General features: G+C 36.7%; 1 protein-coding gene across 6 annotated transcripts in view; it reads right to left on the bottom strand.

The window, feature by feature from the left end:
• Nucleotides 1–20,183, bottom strand: part of HEATR5A (HEAT repeat containing 5A) — a 216,380-nt gene that overhangs the window by 28,498 nt on the left and 167,699 nt on the right. For all 6 annotated transcript variants that reach the window (XR_013162228.1, XM_077127002.1, XM_077127001.1 and 3 more), the window contains exons 27-28: nucleotides 13,439–13,618; nucleotides 9,590–9,812 (exon numbers count right to left, since the gene is read on the bottom strand). Coding sequence is in view for 5 of the 6 variants with exons in the window: in XM_077127002.1 (XP_076983117.1) it covers nucleotides 9,590–9,812; nucleotides 13,439–13,618 (403 nt within the window). In the remaining variant the exon portion in view is untranslated. The remainder of the gene's footprint in view (nucleotides 1–9,589; nucleotides 9,813–13,438; nucleotides 13,619–20,183) is intronic.

Here is a 20,183-nt window from a genome sequence, read left to right as displayed (position 1 = left end):
GGTTGAAAGCTTTTTCTGTGAAATCTCTGGGCTCTGTTTTTCTTTTCCTGCCCAGTAGGTGGCGCTCGTGGCGCTCGTCTGTCTGCACGGCAGTTGACCCGGGAAACCGCGCGTGGAGGTGGGGGTCGCTGGCCGCTGCAGCTTGGGAGAGTGCCGGTCCTAATTGCCCAGCTGGCCCGAAACGCCAAGCGTGACGGGAGGGCCCCGCTATCCAACGTTCCCAGTCAGACCGGGGAGCCACGTGCGTGGAGGGGACCCCAGTTGCCAGCCGCCCCGGCCGGGAAAACACGCACCCCTCGGGTATCTCACCGCAGCAGATTCTCCCTGCCTGTTCAGCTGTTCCAGAATGGGGTATGCTGTCTTTTTGGTCTCTGTCGTGACTCCGGGAGCTGTTTCGTATTGTTTCTGTTTCTTTAGTTGCTTTTCTGGAGGAGGAACTAAGACCCGCGCGTCTCACTAAGCCGCCATCTTCTCTGGAAGTCTCTCATTGTGGTTTTGATTTGCATTTCTCTAATGGCCAGGGACACTGAGCATCTCTTCATGTGCCTTTTGGCCATTTGTATTTCCTCTTCTGGTAGGTGTCTGTTCAAGTCTTTTTCCCATTTTGTAATTGGGTTGGCTGTCTTTTTGTTGAGTTGGACAATCTCTTTAAAAATTCTGGATACTAGACCTTTATCTGATATGTCGTTTCCAAATATTGTCTCCCATTGTGTAGGCTGTCTTTCAACTTTCTTGATGAAGTTCTTTGATGCACAAAAGTGTTTAATTTTGAGGAGCTCCCATTTATTTCTTTCTTCAGTGCTCTTGCTTTAGGTTTAAGGTCCATAAAACCGCCTCCAATTGTAAGTTTCATAAGATATCTCCCTATATTTTCCTCTAACTGTTTTATGGTCTTAGACCTAATGTTTAGATCTTTGATCCATTTTGAGTTAACTTTTGTATAGGGTGTGAGATACGGGTCTTCTTTCATTCTTTTGCATATGGATATCCAGTTCTCTAGGCACCATTTATTGAAGAGACTGTTCTGTCCCAGGTGAGTTGGCTTGACTGCCTTATCAAAGATCAAATGTCCATAGATGAGAGGTTTTATATCTGAGCACTCTATTTGATTCCATTGGTCGATATATCTATCTTTATGCCAATACCATGCTGTTTTGACCACTGTGGCTTCATAATATGCCTTAAAGTCTGACAGCGTGAGACCTCCAGCTTCGTTTTTTTTCCTCAAGAAACTTTTAGCAATTTGGGGCACCCTGCCCTTCCAGATAAATTTGCTTATTGGTTTTTCTATTTCTGAAAAATAAGTTGTTGGGATTTTGATTGGTATTGCATTGAATCTGTAGATCAATTTAGGTAGGATTGACATCTTAACTATATTTAGTCTTCCAATCCATGAACACGTTATGCCCTTCCATCTATTTAGGTCTTCTGTGATTTCCTTTAACAGTTTTTTGTAGTTTTCTTTGTATAGGTTTTTTGTCTCTTTAGTTAAATTTATTCCTAGGTATTTTATTCTTTTAGTTGCAGTTGTAAATGGGATTCGTTTCTTGATTTCCCCCTCAGCTTGTTCATTACTAGTGTATAGAAATGCTACAGATTTTTGAATGTTGATCTTGTAACCTGCTACTTTGCTGTACTCATTTATTAGCTCTAGTAGTTTTGTTGTGGATTTTTCCGGGTTTTCGACGTATAGTATCATATCATCTGCAAACAGTGATAGTTTTACTTCTTCCTTTCCAATTTTGATGCCTTGTATTTCTTTTTCTTGTCTAATTGTTCTGGCTAGAACTTCTAACACCGTGTTGAATAATAGTGGTGATAGTGGACATCCTTGTCTTGTTCCTGATCTTAGGGGGAAAGTTATCAGTTTTTCCCCATTGAGGATGATATTAGCTGTGGGTTTTTCATATATTCTCTCTATCATTTTAAGGAAGTTCCCTTTTTATTCCTATCTTTTGAAGTGTTTTCAACAGGAAAGGATGTTGAATCTTGTCAAATGCCTTCTCTGCATCAATTGAGATGATCATGTGATTTTTCTGCTTTGATTTGTTGATATGGTGTATTACATTAATTGATTTTCTTATGTTGAACCATCCTTGCATACCTGGGATGAATCCTACTTGGTCATGATGTATAATTCTTTTAATGTGTTGTTGGATTCGATTTGCTAGAATTTTGTTGAGGATTTTTGCATCTATATTCATTAGAGAGATTGGTCTGTAGTTTTCTTTTTTTGCAATATCTTTGTCTGGTTTTGGTATGAGGGTGATGTCAGCTTCATAGAATGAATTAGGTAGCTTTCTCTCCACTTCAATTTTTTGAAGAGTTTGAGGAGAGTTGGTACTAATTCTTTCTGGAATGTTTGATAGAATTCACATGTGAAGCCGTTTGGTCGTGGACTTTTCTTTTTAGGAAGCTTTTGAATGACTGATTCAATTTCTTTACTTGTGATTGGTTTGTTGAGGTCATCTATTTCTTCTTGAGTCAAAGTTGGTTGTTCATGTCTTTCCAGGAACCCGTCCATTTCATCTAAATTGTTGTATTTATTAGCGTAAAGTTGTTCATTGTATCCTGTTATTACCTCCTTTATTTCTGTGAGGTCAGTGGTTATATCTCCTCTTCCATTTCTGATCTTATTTATTTGCATCCTCTCTCTTCTTCTTTTTGTCAATCTTGCTAAGGGCCCATCAATCTTGTTGATTTTCTCATAGAACCAACTTCTGGTCTTATTGATTTTCTCTATTGTTTTCATGTTTACAATTTCATTTATTTCTGCTCTAATCTTTGTTATTTCTTTCATTTTGCTTGCTTTGGGGTTAGTTTGCTGTTCTTTCTCCAGTTCTTCCAAGTGGACAGTTAATTCCTGCATTTTTGCCTTTTCTTCTTTTCTGATATAGGCATTTAGGGCAATAAATTTCCCTCTTAGCACTGCCTTTGCTGCATCCCATAAGTTTTAATATGTTGTGTTTTCGTTTTCATTCGCCTCGAGGTATTTACTAATTCCTCTTGCAATTTCTTCTTTGACCCAGTCGTTGTTTAAGAGTGTATTGTTGAGCCTCCACGTATTTGTGAATTTTCTGGCATTCCGCCTGTTATTGATTTCCAACTTCATTCCTTTATGATCCGAGAAAGTGTTGTGTATGATTTCAATCTTTTTAAATTTGTTAAGACTTGCTTTGTGACCCAGCATATGGTCTATCTTTGAGAATGATCCATGAGCACTTGAGAAAACGGTGTATCCTGCTGTTGTGGGATGTAATGTCCTATAAATGTCTGTTAAGTCTAGCTCATTTATAGTAATATTCAGATTCTCTATTTCTTTATTGATCCTCTGTCTAGATGTTCTGTCCATTGATGAGAGTGGGGAATTGAAGTCTCCAACTATTATGGTATATGTGTCTATTTCCCTTTTCAGTGTTTGCAGTGTATTCCTCACGTATTTTGGGGCATTCTGGTTCGGTGCATAAATATTTATGATTGTTATGTCTTCTTGTTTAATTGTTCCTTTTATTAGTAGATAGTATCCTTCTTTGTCTCTTTTAACTGTTTTACATTTGAAGTCTAATTTGTTGGATTTTAGTATAGGTACTCCTGCTCTTTTCTGGCTGTTATTTGCATGAAATATCTTTTCCCAACCTTTCACTTTCAACCTATGTTTATCTTTGGGTCTAAGATGTGTTTCCTGTAGACAGCATATAGAAGGATCCCGTTTTTTAATCCATTCTGCCAGTCTATGTCTTTTGATTGGGAAATTCAGTCCATTAACATTTAGTGTTATTATTGTTTGGGTAATACTTTCCTCTACCATTTTGCCTTTTGTATTATCTATATCATATCTGATTTTCCTTCTTTCTACACTCTTCTCCATACCTCTCTCTTCTGTCTTTTCATATCTGACTCTAGTGCTCCCTTTAGTATTTCTTGCAGAGCTGGTCTCTTGGTCACAAATTCTCTCAGTGACTTTTTGTCTGAAAATGTTTTAATTTCTCCTTCATTTTTGAAGGACAATTTTCCTGGATATAGAAGTCTTGGTTGGCAGTTTTTCTCTTTTAGTAATTTAAATATATCATCCCACTGTCTTCTAGCTTCCATGGTTTCTGTTGAGAAATCTACACATAGTCTTATTGGGTTTCCCTTGTATGTGATGGATTGTTTTTCTATTGCTGCTTTCAAGATCCTCTCTTTCTTTTTGACCTTTGACATTCTAACTAGTAAGTGTCTTGGAGAACGCCTATTTGGGTCTATTCTCTTTGGGGCACGCTGCACTTCTTGGATCTGTAATTTTAGGTCTTTCATAAGAGTTGGGAAATTTTCAGTGATAATTTCTTCCATTAGTTTTTCTCCTCCTTTTCCCTTCTCTTCTCCTTCTGGGAAACCCACAATACATATATTTGTGCGTTTCATATTATCATTCAATTCCCTGAGCCCCTGCTCAAATTTTTCCATTGTTTTCCCTATATTTTCTGTTTCTTTTTGGATTTCAGATGTTCCGTCCTCCAGTTCACTAATTCTAACCTCTCTCTCTTGAAATCTACCATTGTAGGTTTCCATTGTTTTTCTCATCTCTTCTACTGTATCTTTCATTCCCATAAGTTCTGTGATTTGTTTTTTCAGACTTTCCATTTCTTCTTTTTGTTCAGCCCATGTCTTCTTCATGTCCTCCCTCAATTTATCGATTTGGTTTTTGAAGAGGGTTCCATTTCTGTTCGTATATTCAGCATTAGATGTCTCAGCTCCTGTATCTCATTTGAACCATTGGTTTGTTCCTTTGACTGGGCCATATCTTCAATTTTCTGAGCGTGATCCGTTATCTTCTGCTGGCGTCTGGGCATTTAATCAGATTTCCCTGGGTGTGAGACCCAACAGGTTGAAAGATTTTTCAGTGAAATCTCTGGGCTCTGTTTTTCTTATCCTGCCCAGTAGGTGGCGCTCGTGGCGCTCATCTGTCTGCAGGTCCCACCAGTAAAAGATGCTGTGACTCCTTTAACTTTGGAAAACTCTCACTGTAGGGGGTGGTCGCCAGCTGAAGCGGCTTGGGGGAGTGCCAATCCGAATCTCCCAGCCGGCCCGGGGATCCGCGCGCGGTGAGGGTCGCCGGCCTCCGCGGCTTGGGGTAGCGCCTATCCAAATTTCCCAGCCGGCCCGGGGCGCCAAGTGTGGGGAGGGGAAGCCGGCCTCTGCGGCTTGGGGGAGCACCTGTCCAAATTTCCCAGCCGGCCCGGGCCGCCAAGCGTGGCGGGGGGGGGGGGCGCCAGCTGCCGCGGCTTGTGGGAGTGCCTATCCACCGTTCCCAGCCGGACCGGGAAGCCACTTGTTTGGAAGGGACCCCGGTCGCCGTTCTCCACAGCGGGGGGCCGCGCGTGGGGGAGGGGGCGCCAGCCGCCGCTGCTTGAGGGGACTGCCTGTCCAATTCTCCCAGCCGGCCCGGGAAGGAGGGCGGGAGGGACTCCGGCCGCCTGCCGCCCCGGCCCAGGGAAGCCCGCGCCCCTCGGCGATCTCACCGGAGCGGGTTCTCCCAGCCAGTCAGCCGTTCCAGAATGGGGTACGCTGTCTTCTTGGTCTCTGTTGTGGCTTCGGGAGCTGTTCTGTATCGTTTCTACTTCCGTAGTAGCTGTTCTGGAGGAGGAACGAAGACCCGCGCGTCTTACTAAGCCGCCATCTTCTCCGGAAGTCTTGTCCCTTGGTTTTTATATGACATTTTTCTTTTGTCTCTCTTTTCCTTTATTGCAACCTTCTTTTCTGTATACTTTATATTTTGTGATGTATGTGAGCGATCCCTTTCTCATTTCTGTTTCTGTACATTTTAAAAATAATTTCTTTGTGGCCACCCTGAGGTTTATACTATACAACCTACATCTATAACCTACTCATTTGAAAAGACACCAATCTAGTAGTATACATGTTCTCTATTTCCATATTCCTTGGATTTGTCTATGTTGTTTTTGACCTCTTTTACCTCTTTATATTTCATGTTCATTATCAGGAATATGCTTTTTTCTTGTTCTTGTTCACTGTATTGTAACTCTTATAGGAATTAAAAAGAGTGGTATGTTGAGGATGAAGTACTACTGCCTTTTGTATTTACCCTTTTAAATATCTTGTTGAAGATCTTCATTTCTTCTCCTGTCTTTTCCTTTCAACCTTTTAGTAATTAGTTCTAAAATTTAGTAATTAATTTTAGAACTCCTTTTAGTAATTCGTATAGGGCAGGTCTTTTGTTAACAAACTTTCCGTTTTTGTTTATCTGTGTATATTTTAAACTCTCCCTCAGTTTCGAAGGACAGTTTTGTCAGACAAAGAGTTTTGGGCTGGTAGTTTTCCACTTGCAGTACCTTAAATATATCATATCACTGCCTTCTTCCCTCCATGGTTTCTGATGAGAAACTGACAATTAAGTTACTGAAGCTCCCTTGTATGTGATGAACTGCTTTTCTCTTGCTGCTTTTAGAATCCTCTCTTTATTTTCAGCATCTGACATTCTGATTAGTAACAGTCTTGGAGTAGATATTGTGCTGGTTTGAAAGGATTATGTACCCTAGAAAAGTCATATTTAATCCTGATCCATCTTGTGGAGGCAGCCATTTCTTTTAAACCCTATTTAGTACTGTAGGTTGGAAACCTGATTAGATTATCTCCACGGAGACGTGACTCACCCAATTGTGGGTATAACCTTTGATTAGATGGAGATGTGACTCCACCTATTCCAGGTGGGGCTTAATTACTTTACTGGAATCCTTTAAAAGAGGAAACATTTTGGGAAAAGCTTGAGAGTCCTGAGAGCCATGAGAACCACAGAACTCATGTACCCAGAGATTCTTGGAGATGGAGAAGGAAAACACTCCTGGGGGAGCTTCATGAAACAAGAAGTCTGGAGAGAAAGACAGCAGACGTTGCCATGTCTCATGTGCCTTTCCAACTGAGAGAGAAATCCTGAACTTTATTAGCTTTCTTAACTGAGGATTCTTTCTCTGGATGCCTTAGATTGGACATTTCTATATCCTTGCTTTAACTGGGACATTTTCAGGGCCTTAGAACTGTAAACTTGCTACTTAATAAATTCACCTTTTTAAAAGCTGTTCTGTTTCTGGTGTTTCACATTCTGGCAGCTAGCAGACTAGAACAGATTTATTAGCCTTTATTCTGTTTGGAGTATGTTGTGCTTCTTGGATATGTCTACTGATGTCTGTCACAAAAGGTGGGAAATTTTTGGTCATTATTTCTTCAAATATTATTTCTGACCCTTTTCCCATTGGGACACCCATGACATGTATGTTTGTGTACTTCATGCTGTCACTCAAATTCCTGAAAGACTTTTCAAATTTTTCTATTCTTTTCTCATCTGTCCTTTTGACTACCTGACTTCAACTGTCCATCTTCCGGTTCACTGATTCTTTCTTCTATCTGTTCAAATCTGCTGTTGTCTGCTTCTAGTGTAACTCAAAATGCCCATTATTGTGCCTTTCAGCTCCATAATTTGGTATGTTTCTTCTTACACTTTCAAATTATTTATATTCACACATATCTTCTTAATATCCTTTAGTGCTATTTCTATATTTTACTTCATCTCCTTGAGTTGATTTAGATTTGTTTGAATATCTTTGATTGGTTATCTAATTAGTGTCTCCTCTGAAGTTTTCATTTGTTCCTATTACTAAGCTCTATGTTCCCGTTTCATAGTATGGCTCGTATTTTTAGCCAGTGTGGGCATGTGATTATCTTAATAAGTTAACTCTGAAAGTCAGGTTCTCCCCCTTGTCTTTTATTGTTGATTGTCTTTGTGTGAAGGCTCTTCTTCGGCACTTACTTGGTCCAACTTATTCTGGATCTTTAGAGTAGGTGTTTATATTTTCTCAGCTCTTCTTCACCTGAATCTTGCCCTTGATACGCATTACAATTTTTAAGATTGCACTATTTGTGCAATTGAGTTATTACCAGGAGAAATTTTCCTTTCTTCCATTCCTTCTCTGGGAATCTTTTTTTTTTTTTTTTAATATGGGCAGGCACTGGGAAATGAACCTGGGTCCTCTGGCATGGCAGGCAAGCATTCTTGCCTGCTGAGCCACCGTGGCCCTTTTCTGGGAATCTTAATCTGTTCTGCTTTTTTTTTGCATGGCAGGCACTGGGAATCAACTCTGGGTCTTTGGCATGGTAGGGAAGAACTTTGCCTACTGAGCCACCATGGCCTACCCTGTTCTGTTTGGTTTTGTGCAGAATTTTTTCTTAGTTCTGATGATTTGTTTAAATTTTCTCCCTTACTCAATGCCACCTTTCCTTTATACTTTTCAGTTCTGGGACCCGTGTTGTCTTACAGCAGTTCAATTCCTCCCTACCTCTTTTTTTTAAAAATCTTTTTGGGGCTTTTCTGCTTCTGGTTTCTTGTCAGTTAGGGCATCCTGCTCCAGGGAGCCAGATGGCGTCAATCTAGAAAGTTAAGTCAATCCAGAAAGGTTCATTCTGTGTTTAGATAGTCTAGCTAACAGACACTTGATTGAGTGTTCTTACTTCTTATCAACAGATCTGCATTACATTGTATCCATCCTTTTAAAACTTGCTTCTCCACTGAATATTATGCTTTGTGATGTTTACTCATGTTGATATATACTTGCTAAACTGTGACTAAATGGGTTTATCTTCATTTTGTTTCCATGTGTAAACTCTTAAATAGTACTACCTCACACTCTACGATTCTCTTTTTGTATTATTTCAATCAAAATTCTAATAGAACTTGACGGCTAATCCTAAAACTCATATAAAAAAGTAATGATATTTTGGAAGACCATGGAGAAGAATAAGAGAGGCTACCAAATATCCAATCCATAAAATGCAGTATTAGTAATCAGTTATAAAATAAGATATCTATCCCCAATTCTACACACACAGAATAAGTTACAGTTGGATTAAAATTCAAAATTGAGAAAGCAAAACTGTAAAGCTTATAAGTCTATATGATCTCTAAGTAAAATGTATCACATGCAAAAACACAAACCACAAATAACTGATTACATTAATTTTTTAAAAGTGAGGGAAACGATAAGCTACAGACCAGGAGAAGACACCTGCAAGTTATATAACCACAAAGGAATAATATTAAGAATATATAATAAAATAAAAATCACTAAGAAAAAGAAAAATGCCAAATAAAAAGTAAGGAAAGATTATAATTAGGTGATTTATGAAAGAAGACTCTTAAAAAGCCAAAAAATCTATGAAAAGATGCTCAATCAAGGAAACAAAAAAATAAAACAATGAAATGCTATTTAGTACCCATCAGGTTAGCAAAAATTATTACGTATAATAATATATAATATTGAGAAGATAAAGAGAAACAGAAACATGTTGCTGTTGAGTGTGTAAATTGTTATGACACTTTGAAGAGTAATTTGGCATTATCTTGTGAAATTAAGACATGCATGCCTTATAATCTAGTGAATCAAATTCTAGGTATCTAACCTAAGGCAACTCTCACATGTCAATTTTGTGAATTCAGCAGGAAATGTTTCAGATAAACAGTGGTTGTTAAAGGAGAAGGTTTGAAAATAATGTTACTAACTGGCACTCTAGGAATTATCTAAATATTTTATATGCTTACCTTCAATAGGAAGTTGGGAGGCAAATTCTGAAGGCAAAGTTAAGAGAGCAAAATCCTCAAGTGCAGCAAGCCAGAGTCTACTTAATGTGCCAAGATCTGTGTGGACTAAATCAAGCAGTCCATCTGGTGAATATGGCGTGTTTCTAACACTCTCTTCAGTATAAGTGGCAGTCTTCAAAGGTTGGTTATAGTTTTTCTGTCTTTCTACAGCGATTATATAGACCTGTTTAAGGTTAATTTGTAAATAGGAATATCTTTCATCTTCTGAAAAGGCATCATACTATATTTATCTTGCTGAAGAGGCAGACTTACCTTTGAACATTTTGGACTTGAAAATGCATTATGATATCAAGCAGGCATACATGTACAATTGCACACAAAAAACTGAAGTAGAAAGATCCTACAGTATTATTTTCAATGAGATACTTCAGAGATAATAAAATATCAGGCAATCATGCTGCCTGACAGTTTTGCAACCACGACAGCTATAACTAATTGATCATTAGGCCCAAGTTACGTTGTTAAAATACATCTCAGCATATGGTTCATGAAGTCATCTCTGAACTGAAGTAAGCTAAAATACTGAAAATATTTTCATTTAAACTTAGCACTAAGTTACATAAAAGTTTCTATAAACAGATTTAATATGGCTGTTTATAGGACTTCACAATGTTAAAGTATTCAATATAGTACATAACATAACTATTTAAAATTAAATGAACTGGACACAAATATACAACATTCAAGTAGTGTGCACTGTCTTTCTACATACAACTCTAAAATCTAAAAAGCTCTGAAAAATGTTAAGTTTGTGGCAAACTAATCTGCTGACAAAACTGAATTTATGTGAGACTATTTATAGTCTCTAATCAAACCTCCCCACAAACATTTGCTACAGATAAATTAATGTGTTTGATTACAGATTCTATTGAATTGCCCCAGACTTACTGGAGGTATTATGCAATATACAGAAAATGTACTGTATTACTTTTGTAAATCCAAAATTCCTGATTCCACGGATTTCAGATAAAGTATTATGGACCTAAGTTACACAGAACATGGGCAGCCATTATTTAGCTTAACTGAGGAGAGAACAGAAGAGGCAATGGGCTTACTCAGAGCACAGTAAATTTAAATTATTATAAAGAACACTATATGAGTACAGTCATTTGTAAAACTGATTACACAGGTTACAGAATTTCTATTTGCTCTAGTAAAAGCACATGTTTAAAAATATAAAGAGTTGACAGCTAAATATCATTAGATTCCTTTTATTAAATCTAGGCAGAACCATTTCCTAACCAAGGTTTATCAACTCTAAATAACAACAAAAATAGAAATTCCCCAACAGATTTTAATTAGCTCTTTCAGAGGAAGTTTTTTCTTACATATTGGTTAATTCTCTCAGTTGTAAAATGATACATAACACCTTTTAAAAAATGATATATAATAGGGTAAGATATTGGGTAATTGGAGCTGAAGGGATACAGATTGTGCAACAGGACTCAATATAAAAACTCAGAAATGGACAGCACAATACCACCTAACTGTAATACAATTATGTTAAAACACTGAATGAAGCTGCATGTGAGAATGATAGAGGGAGGAGGGCTGGGGGCACAAATGAAATCAGAAAGAAAGATAGACGTTAAAGATTGAGATAGTATGATCTAGGAATGTCTAGAGTGTATAATAATAGTGACTAAATGTACAATTTTTAAAATGTTTGTGCATGAGGAAGAATGTTGTTACTGCAGGGTGCTGAAAATAGATGGTAATTAGTATTTTAAAATTTCAACTTATATGTGAGACTAAAGCAAAAAATTGTTTATTTGGTACAAAATTTATATTTTGACTAGTGCATTTCCTAATATAACTTATGTAGATAGCTTGACTGAACACCATAAGTACTTGGAATCTTGGGTAGGACATGAGATTTTGTTGGTTTATCCAGAGTGATGCCCCGATGAATCCCAGATTGATTTGATCAGTAAGTGGAAAAGTATTTGCAAAGTCCCCTTTGGGGAATGGTGAGAATGGGGAGAAATTCAACTTCCCCAAGTTGATTTCTTGGTATTCTCACAAGCAGTATGGACAACCAAAGCTATAAGCTGAGCCCACAGTATTGGGGTTTGTTCATATGAAACTTAACCTCACAAAGGATAGGTCAAGTATACTTAAAATTTAGGCCTAAGAGTCACCCCCAAGAGAGCCTCTTTTGTTGCTCAGATCTGGCCTCTCTCTCCAGCCAATACAACAAGCAAACTCACCACCCTCCCCCTGTCTATGTGGGACATGACTCCCAAGGGTGTGGACCTTCCTGGTAATGTGGGACAGAAATCCTAGAATGAGCTGGGACTCAGCATCAAGGGATTGAGAAAACCTTCTTGACCAAAAGAGGGAAGAGTGAAATGAGACAAAGTGTTAATGGCTGAGAGATTCCAGAATCGAGAAGTTATCCTGGAGGTTATTCTTACGCATTAAGTAGATATCACCTTGTTATTCAAGACGTAATGGAGAGGCTATAGGGAAATGCCTGAAAATGTAGAGCTGTGTTCCAGTAGCCATGTTTCTTGATGATGATTGTATAATGATATAGCTTTCACAATGTGACTGTGTGATTGTGAAAACCTTGTGTCTGATGTTCCTTTTATCTACCTTATCAACAGACGAGTAGAACATATGGAAAAAAAATAAATAACAGGGGGAACAAATGTTAAAAAAAAAAAAAAAAGATATATAATGCTGGAGACCTGGGTTCAATTGCCGGTACCTGCCCATGTAAAAAAAAAAAGATATATATAAACCAAGACTGGCCAAGTGTGGTAAATGATGAGAATATATGGATTCCTTTTTATACTATTATTTGTACTTCGGTACATGCTTGACTATTCTTTTAGTAAGTTAAAAAATGATATGGCCTTCTTCTTGATTAGCAAAGGAAAGAGAAAAAATGTTTAAAAAAACTTAATTCCACATCCAGAAAGAACCAATATCAACATTTTGGTTTATTTAATTTTAGTCTTTTTTCTATGTATTTAATGATACACTGGAGGCATTTTCCTGTACGATTTCTCTATCCCTAGGAAAGAAAATAAATTACTGCTACTTAATTTTCAAGTCATTTTATGAAAGAGCATGGAAAAAACATATTACAGAATTGGTAGACATATAAGCAGACTCACAGTCTAAGAAGTCAGATTTTAATGAAAGTTAATTTCCACTGGTTATTCATAAAGACTCCGGCTTATGGCTGCCCCTGCTTAAAGTAGCAGATAACAATGATAGACACTTTAGAAATTACTGTTGATGCTTTAAATTTGGAGAAGTAAAGAATGCATGGCTAACTTATTGCTTCAGTTTCCTTGGCTATTCAAGCAAATACCATGCAATGGGTTGGCTTAAACAATGGAAATTTAATGGCTCAGGGTCATGAGGCTAAAAGAAGTTGAAATGAAGCACTCATTGAGGAGATGCATCCTTCCCAAAGATTAGAATTCTGGGACAGACTGCTGGGGATCCTTGGTCCTGGGCCCCAGTGATAGGACTCCAGCAATAGGATTAAGACCCATCCTGATTAAGATGGGCCATATCTTAACTGTAGTGACTTCATCAAAAGGTCCTATTTACAATGGGTTCACAGCCACAGGAATAGATTAAGTTGAAAAACATGTTTTTGTGAAGTATATAGCTCCAAACCACTTTACATATCAACTGACACAAATAAATCTCATGTTAGAAGTCTTTTGTTAACTGCAAAAATGGACTTATTTGTGTTCTAAATAGTTAATTTCAGTTTATAGGTATTAACAAGTTCAAAACTCCAGTGAGAAATTGAGAAGTACTAACCTCTGCCCAGGCTTTTAGCACAGCTAAGATCTCCATGGTAGAAGCGCTTTCATTATATAAGTGACTTAGAGCTCCTTTTCCAGCCTGTATTTTTGTCAATGATAAAACAAGCAACTGATGAACTCTTCGAAGATCATTAAGGTCACTTACAACTCCACTTGTTATCCAGGCACTGCAAACCTGGTTTTTAAGAAAATCAAACGTTATATTTAAAAAATTATTAATATCCCTCTTGTGAGTTCAAGAGAATTCATCCATACCTCAGGAATCTAGTAACTGAAAACATCTTGCTGTCAAGAAACCTAGTGGGATGTGCTGAGGTTGATAGTCAAAAGAGAGCATTTCAAAAGGGAATGGAGGGATGCAGGGGTGGATCAGTGGTAGAATGGTCACCTGCCATACAGAAGACCTGAATTTGATTCCTGGCCCATGCATACCTGCGCCCCCACCAAAAAAAAGGAATGAAGTCTAAAATTTTAAGGTTGAAGCAAGAAAACCAGTGCAAATAGCAATATAATTGATGAGTTTCAGATGTCATTTTTCCGGAAAATGAAGCTGTGAAAAGAATCATATTCATAAATGTCTGGGTTAACATCTGAATCAAATCTCCAATCTTGATCATTTCAGCTCATTATTTTAAAACCAAAGATTGTGTGCTTAACTAATATAACTTAGCTGAAAGATGAAACACCACATACTTTAAACCCCAATGAGGATTTTGATTCTTTTCAAGACAATATATTTCTAATTTTTACTTTTTAAAACAAATAAAACATCATTAAGAGCTCTACGTTGCAAAAAGTTTATTCAATACTATGGGCTATCTATGTTTTTCTGGGAGCCATGATAGTTCACCTTTTCTAGAGAAAACCTCTTTTTCTCTTCCATCTACATGCATACAATATCCTATGAAGAGGGCCTTTAGCTATGACCATTCTTAAAGAAATATAGGACCCCCTTCAGAAGGCTAAGAACAATTGATAGAGACTATAAGTCTAAGTATAGTAATTTGCAAGAGCTGCTCTTCAGATCACTTCTGGTTTTCTTGCCAGTTAAAATAAAAAGGAAGAATATGATGTAAAGCAATGCTCCTTGTCAGAAGAAAGAAAGTTGGGGGTGGCTATCATTAGTTGTCTACTCTAGTTATATACATTCCTTTTGGAAGGTCATCTAACTACTTTACATTTCTAGGTAGATAATTTCCAAATCTTTGTAATTATCCTCTTATTCCTGGTAAATATAAGCAGAATGTTTCAAACTAATTTCATCTCTTTTGCTATACCTGTTTCTCCAATCTTTTCCATTTTTCTCCATGAACCACTACTACTACTATATAGTCATTCAGGTTGGAAACTTGGGAGTCACCCCTTTGGAGAAATACCTATTCAAGTCCTTGGCCCATTTTCTAATTGGGGTGTTTGTAACTGAGTTGCAAAAGTTCTTTATATATTCTAGATATAAAATGCTTATCAGTTACATGGTTTCCAACTATTTTTTTTTCCCATTCTCTGGTTGTGTTTTCACTTTCTCAATGCATAAAAGTTTTAAATTTTGATGAAGTCCTATTTATCTATTTTTTTGTTTGTTGCTTGTGTTTTTGGTATAAAGTTTAAGAATCCATTGCCCAATACAAGGTCCTAAAGATATTTCTTCTAAGAATTTTGTAGCTTTAGCTCTTATATTTAGGTGTGTGATCCATTTTGAGTTCATTTCTATGTGTGATATAAGAAAGATCCAATTCTTTCATTCCTTTGGAATTGGATATCCAATTTTCCCAGAAGCACCAGTTGAAGAGACTACTCTTCCCCCACTGAGTAGACTTAGCTGCCTTCTCAAAAATCAAATGGACATAGATTGATGGGAGGAGTCACCCCTGGTAAGATTCAATCTCCTACTCCAGTGATTAGACACTGGAGATTTTACTGCTGAACTAGTTCTTGCATTGGTTACCTTATATATGGGTCCTAGTGCTAGCAGTCTAATTCAGAAACTCGACTCCTATGATAGCTTCTAAGTGACTTCCCTTTAACATAGTTGATGAATATATATTTGTTGAATGTATGGTTTCTTCATACTTCGGTACATTTTGGCATCACTGTCAAGTTAGTTTTTTGAATATACACTTATTTCTCTTCCTTAGAGAAGTTATGGTTTTATAGAACAATCATGCATAAAATTCAGGATTCCCATATACCACCCCTCCACCAATACCTTGCACTGGTGTGGAACATTTGTTACAACTGATGATAGCCCATTTTTATAACTGTATTATTAATTGAACTCCATGGTTTTAACTTAGGGTTCATGTTTGTATAGTGTATAGTGTAGCATCATTGATTTTCTCATTCTATCACAATATTATACAATCCAACATTTCCCTTTTGAATCTTTGCCAGATGTATTTTGGTGTTAACTGCATTCACAATATTGTGCTACAATCACCTCCATTCATTACCAAACATTTCCATCATTTTGAATAGGAACCTATTTTAAGCCTTAATGTCTCATTCCTTATCCCAACTTGCCCCTTGATAAATGATAATCTAGATTCTGATTCGTGAGCATACTTACTCTAATTTCCAACCAGTGAAATCATAAAATATTTGCCCTTTTCTGTTGCTTATTTCAATCAATATGATGTCATCAAGATTCATCCACGTTGTCACATGTATGAGGACTTCATTCCTTTTGACAGTTGAATAATATTCCACTGTATGTATGTACATATATATACACATATACATCACATTTTATTTATCCATTTATTGCTTGATGAACATATGGGTTGCTTCAATATTTTGGCAAGGGCCACTATGAATATCAGTGTCCAAATAGCTGTTCAAGTCCCCGCTTTCAATTCTCTTGGGTATACATCTGGTAGTGGGATTGCCGGGTTATATGATAGTTCTAAACTTAGCTTTGCGAGAAACAGTCAAAACTATCTTTTGGGAATGTGGCTGCCCCATTTTACATTGCCACCAGCAACGAATGAGTGTTCCTATTTCTCTGCATCCTTTCCAGCACTTGTTATTTTCTGCTTTTTCAATAGCGTCCATTATAATGGGTGTGAAATGGTATTTTGGCATGGTTTTGATTCTCACTTCTCTGATGGCTAATGATGTTGAGCATCTTTTCAGGTTTTTCTTACAATCTTCTGCCCATTTTTTAACTCGTTTTTTTGCCTTTTTGTTGTTAAGCTGAAGGAGCTCTTTACATATTCTGGATATTAAACTTCTATTGAATATGCGGTTTCCAAATTTTTTTCCCATTGTGTAGGTTGTTGTTTTACTTTCACGACAAAGTTCTTTGAGGAATAAAAGTTCTTAAGAATGATGAGGTCCCATCTATCTGTTTTTACTTTGTTGTTTGTGCTTTGGGTATAGTCTAGGAAACCATTGCTCAACACAAGGTCCTGAAGATGTTTCCCTAAATTTTCTTCTTGGAGTCTGATAGTTCTAGCTTTTATACATAGGTTTGATAAATATTGAGTTGACTTTTGTATATGGTGTGAGGTAAGGGTCCTCATTTTTTTTGTTTTTTGTTTTGCAAATACAGATCCAGTTTACTCAGCACCATTTACTGAAGACAAGTGCTCTCTTGTTAAAAATCGGTTGACCATAACCCCAACCAAAACCATTCCACCCAATCCTAAAGAACACCTAGGGCATTATATAATATTCTACAAAGGGTCCATGCACCAGGGTAACATTCCAGAAACGTATAACCTGCAGATGGATCCCTGGACCAGATAAGTGCTGAAATGAAAAGGGGCCAGCCTCTCCAGAACATCATATAGTTCCACCCCCTATCCTATATTATTGACAATCCCTTCCAACATGAAAAGTTTAGAATGGGCATTGCCCAAATACCCCTAAAGAGTGGGAGAAAGATCAGAGATGATGATGCAGTTATACAGAGAAGGTAGGCTTAACAAATGAGTATGACTGCTGAATCATTATATTGACATTTCTTTTAGTCTCCAGTATCTTAGAGCAGTGAGAAGTAAAAACCTAAAATTGTGGAATTGTAACCCATACCAAACTCTGAAATCTATTCTACAATTAATAGTTGGGACATGCTTTGAAATTTATTGCTTTTTGGTATATATGCAATTTTTCACACAAATAAAGAAAAACAAATATTTCTCTAGCCCCCAGTGTTTTGGAGTAGCTATAAGGAAAAACCTGAAATAGTGGAATGGTAACCCATAACAAATTTTGAAATCTGTTCTGTATCTACTTGTTGAACTGTACCATGAAAATCATTACCTTTTTAAAAATTTTATTTGTAAATATGTTATATTTAACAATAAAAAAGGTTTTTTAAAAAACCAGTTGGCCATAAATGTAAGGATTGATTTCTGAGCTCTTAATTCTATTCCATTGGTTTATATATCTGTCCTCATGCTATTACCTCCCTTATTTGATGACTATGGCTTTTAAGACTGGGAGTGAGTCCTCCTTCATTCTTCTTTTCAGCTATTCAGGGCTCCTTACCCTTCTACATCTGATTATTTGCTTTTTCATTTCTGTAAAAAAGGTTGCTGGGGTTTTGACAGAGATGACATTTAATCCAGAGATGACATTTAATCTATAAATTGTTTTAGGTAGTATTAACATTTTTTTTTTTTACTTAAAATTTAATTTTGATATTAAAAACTTCTGCCCTATGAAAACACTGTTACAAGAATGAAAAGCCAAGCCACAAATTGGGAGAAAATATTTGTAAACTACACACTAATAAATGATTTATATATAAAATATACAAAGAACTCTTAAAAGTCAAAATAAGAGATCAACGACCCAATTTAAAAATGGGCAAAGACCTAATTAGACAACTTACCAATGAATATATACAGATAGTAAATAAGCACATAAAAATGTGCTGATCATCATGCCACTGGGGAATTGCAAATCAAAATAACAAGGAGATACTACAACACATTGATAAAAATGAATAAAACCTAAAACTCTAACAATACCACATGCTGATGAAGATGTGGAGCAACAGAAACTCACTTGTTGCTGGTGGGAATGCAAAATGGCACAGCCCATCTGGAAGATAGTTTGGCAGTTTCTTATAAAGTTAAAGATAGCCTTCCCATAAGATTCAGATATTTCCCTAAATGAGTTGAAAACATATGTTCAAATGAAAACTTGCACAAAAAGTTGACGGCAACTTTACTCATAATTGCCTGAAACTGGAAACAACCCAGATATCCCTCCATACCATGGAATGTTATTCAGTGATAAAAAGAAATGAATTATCAAGCCAGGAAAAGACATTGCGAAACCTTAGATGCATATTCCTTCGTGGGGGAAGGCAGTCTGAAAAGGCTAAATACCATATAATTTCAACTATATGACATTCTAGAAAAGACAAGACTGTAGAAACAGTAAAAGAACAGTTATTGCAAGGGTTTGAGAGGGAAATGAAAAGGTGAACCAGAGGGATTTGATACGGCAGTGGTGGATTTATGACATCATACATTTGGCAAAACCAACAGAGCTGTATAAAACAAAGAGTGAACACCAATGTGAGCTATGCACTTTAGTCTGTAATAATATATCAATATAGGCTCATCAATTATAACGTACCATACCAAAGCAAGACATTAACAACAGAAGAAACTAAGTGAAGACAGAGGGGATTTGTAAGAATTCTTTACACTATCTGTTCAATTTTCTGTAATCTATTTCTGGTTGAAAAAAAAAATCTCTTAATTAAAAAAAAAATGTCTTAGGAGTTACACTGAAGTGTCAACATTTAAAATATGCTAGCTCTTGCACCCTTAGTAACTCTTTTAACATAATGTAAATCTTCAGAAGTGAAGTTAAGATAAAAGGAGGTATGGAGCTGTCCTCCCAAATTTTCTGGTTGTGGCGTTCCTAAACACACGGGGAAACGATGTGCCATTGTCTATTGCATTTAATGGAAACATTTGACTATTTTCCTATTTCTTAACCTGCTTGCCATTTGCTGATTCTCTTTTGCATACTTATAAAACATTTCAATTCTTAGCTACAGGTGTTGTCAAATGCATTTTCAGCATTTGTTGTTACATCTGATTTTCAGCTTTCTTTTATTAATGTGATAAAGTTCGTTGATTTTCTCAATTTGGAATGAGCCTTGTATTTTTTATTTTAAAAATATTTTTATTAAGATATCTTTATGTACATACAGTACATCCAAAGTATGTACAATCACTGGCTCACAATATCATCACATAGTTGTGTATTTATTACCATGATCATTTTTATAATATTTGCATCACTCCAGTAAAAGAAATAAAAAGAAAAAACTTATATACCCCCTACCCCTTATCATTCCCTGTCATTGACAACTAGTACTGCAATCTATCCAGGTTTTTTTTTTTTGACCCTTTCCCTCCCCTATTATTTATTTATTTTTTTTACTCATCTGTACATACCCTGGATAAAGGAAGTATCAGACACAAGGTTTTCACAATCATACTGTCACAGTGTCAAAGCTATATAGTGATACACTCGTCTTCAAAAAACAAGGCTACTGGAATACAGTTCAACAGTTTCAAGTACTTCCCTGCCACTGCAATATGCCACAAACTAAAAAGGGATATCTATATAATGCATAAGAATAACCTCCAGGATAACCTCTCGACTCTGTTTGAAATCTCTTAGCCACTGAAACTTTGTCTCATTACTCTCTTCCTCCTTTTGGTCAAGAAGGCTTTCTCAATCCCACAATGCCACCACAACCTATATGA

This window comes from Tamandua tetradactyla, chromosome 14 (assembly GCF_023851605.1).
Source record: "Tamandua tetradactyla isolate mTamTet1 chromosome 14, mTamTet1.pri, whole genome shotgun sequence".
NCBI classification, from domain to species: domain Eukaryota; kingdom Metazoa; phylum Chordata; class Mammalia; order Pilosa; family Myrmecophagidae; genus Tamandua; species Tamandua tetradactyla.
This window is presented reverse-complemented; position numbering and strand designations above follow the sequence as displayed.